A 10,116-nucleotide genomic window follows, 5' to 3' on the forward strand; every position below is an offset into this window, starting at 1 on the left:
CTTACGAGGCTTTTTGGACTTTGCTGCGGAGACGATGAGATTGACAGCTTCGTCGACAACGCCCTTCGCTTTTAAAGACAAAAGGAGACACAAAAACAAAAAGAGAGAATTAATTCAATTCAAAAGCTGCTGCTGCCGCTGCTGCTGCTGCTGCTGCTGCTGCTGCTGCTGCTGCTGCTGCTGCTGCTGCTGCTGCTGCTGCTGCTGATGAGTGTGCTGACTGTTGAGGAGGAGTCTGAGGAGGAGTTGGACTTTGGGGTTTTGTTGAGTTTTGAAATTTAATTTATTTTTTTCTTTTGCCCAAAGGCCAACAGCCAGCAGCAAACTGCAGCGGGAAGACACGGAGTCCAGCGGGGCCAAAACTGCTGCTTCCAGCAGCTCCGCGTACTGGTTCAGCAGCGAGTCTGCAAACCGCCGCTGCTGCTGCTGCTGCTGCTGCTGCTGCTGCTGCTGCTGCTGCTGCTGCTGCTGCTGCAGCGCCGCTTCCGCGCGCGCCCACAGCGGGTTCGGCGATTCGGGCGGGCCCGTTATTGCGCGCAACGCCGTCGCTGCACAACAAACCCTAAACCCTAAACCCTAAACCCTAAACCCTAAACCCTAAACCCTAAACCCTCGAAACCCCAGCAAGAAGAAACGCCCTTTCAGACTCGCTCTGCAGACTCGCAGCAAGCTAAATATAAACCAACGACCCACCCGCTGCAGCAAACACCCCTAAACCCCAAACCCTAAACCCTAAACCCTAAACCCTAAACCCTAAACTCTGACCTAGCCTGGCCAAAAGATCTGCCAAGGGAGGAACTGCTGCAGGCTTCCGGCTGGCAGGGCCCTGGCTGAGCAGCCACTCTGTGGGGCCCCCTTGGGGGCCCCCCTTGGGGCCCCTCTTGGGGCCCCCCCGGGGGCCCCCCTGGGGGGCCCCCTGGGGGCCCCCCTGGGGGCCCCCCGGGGCCCCCGCGAGGGCCCCGACAAGGGCCTGAGTCTCGTTTTGTATTTGGGAGAAGTCGAAAGGAATGGCATTAACTGCTGCAGCAAAAAGAGACAAACGAATTATTAATTCGCTGCCAGGTTCTGCTGCATGCAGCCCGCCAGCTAGCCGCTGCCAGGGGGGGGAGGCCCAGTCGAGGAGGGGGGTTTCTGCTGCTGCTGCTGCTGCTGCTGCTGCGGGGTTTGCTGCTGCTGCTGCAGCGCCCGGCAGCAAACGCAAAACCCTCGGAGTTGTCCCCTCTGCTGCCTTCCAAAAGGGACTCTTCGTTGCTTCCAGCGCAGCCGCTCGCGCCTCCGCAGAACCTGAACAAAACAAACCCTAAACCCTAAACCCTAAACCCTAAACCCTAAACCCTAAACCCTTAACCCTAAACCCTAAGAATGGCACGCACGCTCTTCGCAGCGAAGCTCCACTGGAAGAGGAGGCTCGATGGGGAGAAAGGCCACCTGCAGCGACACACAGAAATAGGCGCAGCAAGGGTTTAGGGTTTAGGGTTTAGGGTTTAGGGTTTGGAGGCGCTTCTCTTGATGCCCGCAGGGGGAGCCCTTTGAAGGTTCCAGTCGCAAACCCTAAACCCTAAACCCTAAACCCTCGACAGCTGCTAGAAGCGGCAGCGAGGCAGGGGCCCTCGCTCGCCTAGGGTTTAGGGTTTAGGGTTTAGGGTTTAGGGTTTGGGGCGCGTCACCTCCGGGAGAGGGACGTAGATGGCGCTGTTGAGCAGCAGGCGGTTGGGGTCTGCTGCTGCTGCTGCTGCTGCTGCTGCTGCTTCGCAGCTAAAAGTGTCTCCTTTCTGCAGCAAAAAGAAAGGGCCGCAAAACCCAAAAAGGCCCACCATTGCTGCTTCCAGCAGCAAATGGCCCAGAGCCTCCAGCCGCAGCAAATGCACTGCAGCAGCAGCTTTGTTCGGCCCTGCGCACCCACACAACAAAACGTAGCTAGCTGGCTAGCTAGCTGGCTAGCTGGCTAGCTAGCTGGCTAGCTAGCTGGCTAGCTGGCTAGCTAGCTGGCTAGCTAGCTGGCTATCTGGCTTGCTAGCTAGCTGACTGACTAACTGGCTAGCCGGCTAGCTAGCTGGCCAGCTAGCTAGCTGGATGGCTGCTTATTTGACCAGGAGCCTAGCTAGATGGCTAGCTAGCTAGCTAGCTAGCTAGCTAGCTAGCTAGCTGGGCATGCAGCTGGCTGGCTAGCCATCGAGCTAGCTCTACCTCACTGCAGAGGCTGCAAGACATGCATACAGCCCCCTCAAGCAAAGCCACACCCAGCAGCAGCAGCAGCAGCAGCAGCAGCAGCAGCAGCAGCAGCAGCAGCAGCAGCAGCAGCAGCTCTCCCGAACCTTGGAAAGTGGGGCCCTTGACCCCCCAAAGTGCCTTAACAGCTTCTTCTTTATTTCCCTTCTTTGAATTCCCCAGCAGCAAACTTTTGGTCTTTCTTAAAAGCCGAACTCCGCGGCGGGGGGGCCCCCCACCTGTACCCTTTTTGGGGGCCCCCCCGGGGGCCCCCCCGGGGCCCCCGGGGCCCCTCTGGCGCCACCAAAAGCCTGCTGCGTCTGTTTGCTGCAGACTGTTGAGCAGCACTACCATTTCCGTCTCCACAAATGGCGCAGACACGTGTGCTAGGCCTGCAGCAGCAGCAGCAGCAGCAGCAGCAGCAGCAGGTCCAGCAGCAGCAGCAGCAGCAGCAGCAGCAGTAGCGGCAGCAGCAGCAGAATCGGCGCGGTCAACCGCAAGAGAGCAATACCAGAAAAACCAGTGGACGCTCAAGCAACAAAAGGGCAGCAGCAGCGGTACCAGCAGCAGCAGCAGCAGCAGCAGCAGCAGCAGCAGCAGCAGCAGCAGCAGCAGCAGCAGATTTGTTTATTCTCAAGGAAGCTGCATTGCATTACCTGCGTTTTGAAGGGCCAAAAGAACAGTCCGCGGGTCCTTTGCTCGAAGAGCACTGACGATATCTAAACGGAGACAGCAGCAGCAGCAGCAGCAGCAGCAGCAGCAGCAGCAGCAGCAGCAGATGAGATTTGGAGCCTCTGTGAAAGAGAGCTGAGTGTCTGGTGTATGTACAGCTGGAGGGAAGCAGCAGCCTCACCCGGCGGCAGCGTGGGAAATCCTGCTGCTGCTGCTGCTCCTTCTGCTGCTGCTGCTGCTGCTGCTCCTTCTGCTGCTGCTGCTGCTGCTGCTGCTGCTTCGTCCACAGCAGGCCGCAGCAGCAGCAGCAGCTTCTCAGCGAGCTGCAGCGGCAGCTGCCGAGGGTCGCGGAGAGACACCAGGTGCTGCCGCAGCAGCTCTGCAGCAAAAAAGAAAAATAAAGTTTTTAAAAATAAAAATAAAAATAAAAATAAAAATAAAAATAAAAAATAATAAAAATAAAAGGACAAAAGAAAGATAATTGAAGAAGCAGCTTCTTGACAAACTATTCAGGAAGAAAAAGGAAAAAAAAAGAGACAAAAAAAATAAAAAAAAAGAAAAAAGAATTAAAAAGAAATAAAAAATAAAAAAGAAAAAAGAAAGAAAAAAAAACAAAAAAGTTTTCTTTATTAGCTGCTGACCTTCGAGGTCCTGTGGCAGCAACTCTGCTGCTGCTGCTGCTGCTGCTGCTGCGTCTGTGCTGCTCTCATTGAGCACATGGTCTGTTTTTGCTGCTGCTGCTGCTTCTGCTGCTGCTGCTGCTTCTGCTGCTGCTGCTGCTGCTGCAGGCTGCTGCTGCTGGCTAAGGCTTTCGAACTCGTCTTCTGCTGCTGTAGAGGCACTAGAGGCGACAGACGGGGGGCCCCTAAAAGGGTACCAAGAGGGGGCCCCGGGGGGCCCCCCTAGGGGGGCCCCCTGGGGGCCCCCAGGGGGGGCCCCCCGGGGGGCCCCCCGGGGGGCCCCCAGGGGGGGCCCCTCTTCTTCACTGTCGCTGGGGGCCCCCAATAAAGGAGTTGTGTCTGACCAGGGGCCCCCCGTTGCTGTTTCTGAAACTGCAGCAGCAGCAGAGTCTGCTGCCCACGGCGTAGCCCCTGCTGCTGCTGCTGCTGCTGCTGCTGCTGCTGCTGCTGCTGCTGCTGCTGCTGCTGCTGCTGCTGCTGCTGCTGCAGCAAGACACAGAAGCACCGGGAGACGCGGGGGGGCCCCGAAATGGAATTTGATTTTAGTGTTTTTGTTTACATTTTATTTTTAAAAGAAACAAATTAAATAAATAATCAAAAAATATAATCAAAAGAAATAATTAAAAGGAATAATTAAAAGAATTGAATTTGAAAAATAATTCAAAGAAAATTTAAAAAGTGAAACTGAAAAGAGACAGTTTGGGAGACAAACTGGAGGAAACAAAAAGAAAATAAAAGATAAAAATAAAACAAAAAATGAAAAAGAAAATAAAAATAATAAAAAATAAAATTAAAACTAAATAAAATTAAAAGTAGAAAAGAAAATTAAAGGAGATAAAAATAAAATATAAAAGATAAAATGGAAGACTGATAAGTAGTTTTAAAAGTAAAAAATTAAAATTGAAAAATATAAAAATCAAAATTAGAAAAATAAAAATTCGAATTACAAAATATGAAAAAGGCATTTAAAAGGATTAGAAGAGATAAATAAAAAATAATAAAAAAGAAATAAAAAACAGAGTTATTAAATAAAACAAAAATGAAATTAAATAAAATTAAAATTTGAAATTAAATAAGACGAAAAGGGAAATTGAAAGAAACAAAAAGAAGTCCAAAAAAATTAAAAAAAGAAATAAAAATGAAATTAAAAGAAACAAAGATGAAATAAAAAGAAATTAAAAATGAAATTCAAATAAACAAAAAATGAAATTTAAAGGCGAAAGAGAAAAGGAAAACAAAAAAAGAAAAAAGAGACAAAAGATAAATCCAATAACACCAAAAGAGGACAAAAAAGAAATAAAAAAAAGTAAAAGAGGTAAAAGGAAACAAAAATTAATTAAAATGAAACAAAAATAAAACAAAAAAGACAAAAAAGAAACAAGAAAGAAAGAATAAAACAACTAAAGAAAACAATGAATAAAGAGAAAAAAAGAAATTAAAAAAACAAAAGAGAAACAAAAAAGAAACAAAAAAGAGACAAAAGGGAAATGAAATGGAGATGAAAAGGAGACAAAAGAAGTGACAAAAAAGAGACAAAAAGGGGACAAAAAAGAGACAAAAAAGAGACAAAAAGGGGACAAAAAAGAGACAAAAAGGGGACAAAAAAGAGACAAAAGAAGAAACAAAAAGGGGACAAAAAAGAAACGAAAAGGGGGCAAAAGAAGATATCGAAAGGAAACAAAAATGAGACAAAAAGGAGGCAAAAAAGAGACAAAAATGGGACAAAAAGGGACAAAAAAGACCAAAAAAGAGGCACAAAATGAATTTAAAAGGGACAAAAAAGGGACAAAAAAGGGACAAAAAAGAGAGAAAAAGGGGACAAAAGAGAGACAAAAAGAAGACAAAAAGGGACAAAAAAGGGATTAAAAAGGGACAAAAGAGGGACCAAAAAGGGACAAAAAAGAGACAAAAAAGGGACAAAGAGGAGACAAAAAGGAGACAAAAAGGGGACAAAAAAGAGACGAAAAAAGAAACAAAAAGGGGACAAAAAAGAAACAAAAAGGAGACAAAAATAAGGCAAAAAAGAGACAAAAGTGGGACAAAAAAGACAAAAAATGCGACACAAAATGAATTAAAAAGGGACACAAAAGAGACAAAAAGGGACAAAAAGGAGACAAAAAAGGGACAAAAAAAGACAAAAAAGAGCCAAAAAAGGGAAAAAAAGAGACAAAAAAGAGACAAAAAAGGGACAAAAAAGGGACAAAAAAGAGACAAAAAAGTGACAAAAAAGAGACAAGAAAGAGACAAAAAAAGGGCAAAAAAGAGACAAAAAAGGGACAACAAAGAGACACAAAAGGGACAAAAAGGGACAAAAAAGAGACAAAAAGGGACAAAAAGGAGACAAAAGGAGACAAAAAAGAGGGAAAAGGGACACGAAAATGCAGCGCAAAAAAAGAGAAAGGAGACACTTCACTCACCGATGAGGGTCCGAAGCGAAAACCCGCGAAAGAACTTCCGAGTCTCCATTTTTGAAGAGACAAAAAGAGACAAAAAGACACAAAAAAGGAGACAAAAAGAGACGAAAAGAGAGGCCAAAAGAGACCAAAATAGAGCCAACAAGAATCAAATAAAGGGCCAAAGAAAGGCCCAAAAAGCCACAAAAAAGAGACAAAAAAGAGACAAAAAAGAGACAAAAAAGAGACAAAAAAGAGACAAAAAAGAGACAAAAAAGAGACAAAAAAGAGACAAAAAGAAAAAGAGAAAAAGAGACAAAGTCGAGGCCTTAGGCGGATTTAGAGGAAACCGGCGAGAGAGCGGAGAGCGGCTGTTGCATTAGAAAGGCCTTTTCGAGGCGGAGGGCGGGAGTGGCGAGAAAAGGGACAAAAGGGGACAAAAGAGACCCAAAAGAGACGAAAAAGAAAGCCGAAAGAGACACTAAAGAGAAGAATGCGAAGCGGCGCGTCAAGAGGTGTCTGTACACCCGAAAAAAGCCGAAAATTTGGAGTTTTTCGGTTTTTTTAGTTTTCGCCGAAACGCGAGGCGAGGCGGTGCGGTGTACGTACACCCCAGCAGACCGCTGGTCCGGACGGCGACTCTTCGACTTTTCGCCGCCGGAAAGGCTCGAGCATTTCCGAATTAAAATAAAAAAGAAAAAATAAAGTATTTAAAGAAGAAAAGCGAAAAAAAGTGGCGAGAAGGCGCAGCAGGAGAGGCGCAGCAGCAGCGGCTGCTGCTGCGGTGTACAGACACCGCAGCAACCGCGGGCTCCTTCCCCAACCAATCTTCTTCTTCTTCTTCACTTTTTATTTCCATTTATTTAAATTTATTATTCTTTTGTTTGTAAGTTTTCGTTTTTTAGTCCGCTGCGCCGCTTTTCCAGCTGTACAGACACCCCAGAGCTGCAGATACACCCCAGGCCCACCCGCGCCGCCGACACGCGCCAGCGAGGGTCTAGGGTTTAGGGTTTAGGGTTTAGCGCCTAGGGTCTAGGGTTTAGGGTTTGCAGACCCTTCGGGCTTTTTCTTTTTATTTATTTTTATTTTTCAGCCAAAGAGAAACTCCTGAACTGCTGCTGCAGCCTTACTTCAGGTGTACAGACACCCCAGGTCCACCGGACCTGCAGCAAGGCCCGGCGCAGCCAGAAGCAGCAAAAGCTGAAATAAATTTATTTATTTATTTAAATAAATCCATTTAATTAAATTAATTTAATTAAATCATTTAATTAAATAATTTAATTAAATGGAAAACAACAGCAGCAAGATCCTGCTGCTGCCTTCGTTGCTTCTGCTGCTGCTGCGCTCCTGCGCCTTCGAAGCCGATCTTGCTGCTCGAAGCACTGCTGCTGCTGCTGCTGCTGCTGCTGCTGCTGCTGCTGCTGCTGTGAGCTTCTGCTGCTGAAGCGAAAGACAAGCCCTCAAGTAGCTGCCAGCCGTGCGCTGTCTAAACCCTAAACCCTAAACCCTAGTGTCCAAGCCCTTAAACCTAGGCAGCGTGTCTTCTGAGACTCTCAAGATCTGCAGCAGCAGCAGCAGCAGCAGCAGCTGCTGCTGCTGCTGCTGCTGCTGCAGCAAAAGACTGCCCGAGGTGTGTCTCCAGGCAGCTAGCTAGAGAAGTAGCCACAGCAGCTCACCAGAGTAAAAGACAGCAAGCGAATTTGCTGCAGCCCCTTGAGCTACTGCTGCTGCTGCTGCTGCTGCTGCTGCTGCTGCAGCATGAAGTCTAGCAAGGCCTTGCTTAATACTTTTATTGTTTATTTTATTTTATTTTGCTTTATTTTTATTTTATTCTATTTTATTTCACTTTATTTTATTTTATTTTATTTTATTTTATTTGCCCCTTATTATTTTTTTGGAAAGGAAATGAAAGGAAACAAAGAACTTCACAGCCCTAGCTAGCTGTAGCTAGCTGCTAGCTAGCTGTAGCTAGCTCTAGCTAGCTTCAGCTATCTGTAGCTAGCTGCAGCTAGCTCTAGCTAGCTGTAGCTAGCTCTAGCTAGCTATAGCTAGCTCTATCTAGCTGTAGCTAGCTGTGGCCAGCTGTGGCAAAGTTGTAGCTAGCTATGGCAAAGCCGTGGCTAGCTGTAGCAAGACTGTCGCTAGCTGTAGCAGGCGTGGCCGTACTTGGCTAGCTGCAGCTAGCTGCTAGCTAGCTGTAGCTAGCTGCCAGCCAGCTGTAGCTAGCTGCTAGCTTGCTGCAGCTAGCTGTAGCTAGCTGCGGGATAGTTATTGGGTCTTGTAGATCTCTGGATTTGATGACTCGCATGCAGCTATTTATGGCTAGCTGCTGCTACTCATGGCTAGCTGCCGCTGCTCATGGCTAGCTGCAGCTGCTGCTACTTGTGGCTAACTGCCGCTACTTGTGGCTAGCTGCTGCTGATTCTGGCTAGCTGCTGCTTCTTGGCTAGCTGCTGCTTCTTGTGGCTAGCTGCTGCTGATTCTGGCTAGCTGCTGCTTCTTGGCTAGCTGCTGCTTCTTGTGGCTAGCTGCTGCTTCTTGGCTAGCTGCTGCTTCTTGGCTAGCTGCTGCTTCTTGTGGCTAGCTGCTGCTTCTTGGCTAGCTGCTGCTTCTTGTGGCTAGTTGCGGCTACTCGTGGCTAGCTGCTGCTTCTTGTTGCTAGCTGCTGCTTCTTGCTGCTAGTTGCTGCTTCTTGCTGCTGGCGGCTGCTGCTTGTGGCTAGCTGCAGCAATTAATGGCTAGCTGCAGCGATTAATGGCTAGCTGCAGCAATTAATGGCTAGCTGCAGCAATTAATGGCTAGCTGCAGCGATTAATGGCTAGCTGCAGGAACTGTGGGTGGCTGCAGCAACTTATCTCGCTGCAGCACCTCACTGCTAGCTAGCTAGCTAGCTAGCTAGGTAGCTTCCTAGCTAGCTAGCTATTTAGCTGGCTAGCTAGCTACAGCTATCCGTGGCTAGCTTTGGTTTGCAGGGCGCGAAGCCACTGGCTGTAGCTAGCTGCAGCTCACAGCGGCTAGCTGGCAGTAGCTAGCTAGGGTTTAGGGTTTAGGGTTTAGGGTTCAGGGTTTAGGGTTGAGGGTTTAAGGTTTAGGGATTAAGGCTTAGGGTTTAGCGTTTAGGGTTTAGCGTTTAGGGTTTAGGGTTTAGGGTTTAGGGTTTAGGGCTTAGGGTTTAGGGTTTAGGGTTAGGAGTGTCCGTGGCTCTTCGGCCCTCCTCCCCCAAGCGCAGACCTACCAGCATTTGTTTGAAATAAAACTGAAGTTTAAATTTAAATAATTAAATTTAATTATTTAAATTTAAAATTTAAATAATTTAAATATTTAAATTCAAATATTTATTTCCAAAAGTTTTCCTTCAAATCTTCCCTTCATCCCCCGTCTTCCCAAGTGACCTTCAGGTGTACATACACCTCACACCAAACGCATGCATTCATAAATTCCCCTTTTGCTGCCTTTTTAACTCCAAGGGTACAGGGGGCCCCCCAGGGGCCCCCGGGGGGCCCCCGGGGGGCCCCCAGGGGGCCCCCAGGGGGGCCCCCAAGGGGGCCCCCAGGGGGGCCCCCAGGGGGGCCCCCGGGGGCCCCCGGGGGCCCCCCCTGTCGGCGCAGGCCTGGGGGCCCCCTTGTCCGCCTTGGTGGAATTTTTGTTTTTTTTTGTTTAAAAAGCCGAAATTAAATTTAATTTTTTGGGAAATTAAATTAATTTTGTGGCTGCTTCTCCGGGGCCCCACAAACCCCCACCATGGCGCTTTATACTGTCATTTTGCCCACTTATAATGAAAAAGAAAACTTGCCACTTCTCACTTTCCTCCTCTGCGACGTCTTCGACAAAGCGTAAGCCTTCCGAGGGGCCCCCAGGGGCCCCCTGGGGCCCCCGGGGGCCCCCAGGGGCCCCCAGGGGGCCCTCGGGGGCCCCTGGGGGCCCCTGGAGGCAGCCAGGGGGCCCCCGGGGGCCCCCTGAGAGCTCCTGGAGGCCCCCCAAGGGCCCCGGGGGGCCCCCCGGGGCCTTCTGGGGGCCTTTGCGGGGCCCCTGAGAACCCTTGGGGGCCCCGGGGGGCCCCCAGGGAGACCCCAGGGGGCCCTTGGGGGCCCCTGGGGCCCCTGGGGGCTGGAGGGCCTTTTGCGCTGGGGGGCCCCCAGGGCATTGTTTGAACTGTGGGGTGT

The 10,116-nt window shown here is 49.0% G+C and overlaps 1 protein-coding gene across 1 annotated transcript; it reads right to left on the reverse strand.

Moving 5' to 3' along the window:
* Positions 1-2,738: 2,738 nt before the first annotated feature.
* Positions 2,739-6,026, reverse strand: ENH_00076000 (hypothetical protein; the record flags this gene model as incomplete). Its single annotated transcript, XM_013577673.1, has 4 exons — positions 2,739-2,927; positions 3,062-3,259; positions 3,522-3,745; positions 5,978-6,026. 4 exons carry the CDS (start codon positions 6,024-6,026, stop codon positions 2,739-2,741), a joined length of 660 nt encoding a protein of 219 aa, XP_013433127.1.
* Between the last annotated feature and the right edge of the window lie 4,090 nt (positions 6,027-10,116).

This window comes from Eimeria necatrix, genomic scaffold (genome assembly GCF_000499385.1).
Source record: "Eimeria necatrix Houghton genomic scaffold, Enh_scaff789, whole genome shotgun sequence".
NCBI classification, from domain to species: domain Eukaryota; phylum Apicomplexa; class Conoidasida; order Eucoccidiorida; family Eimeriidae; genus Eimeria; species Eimeria necatrix.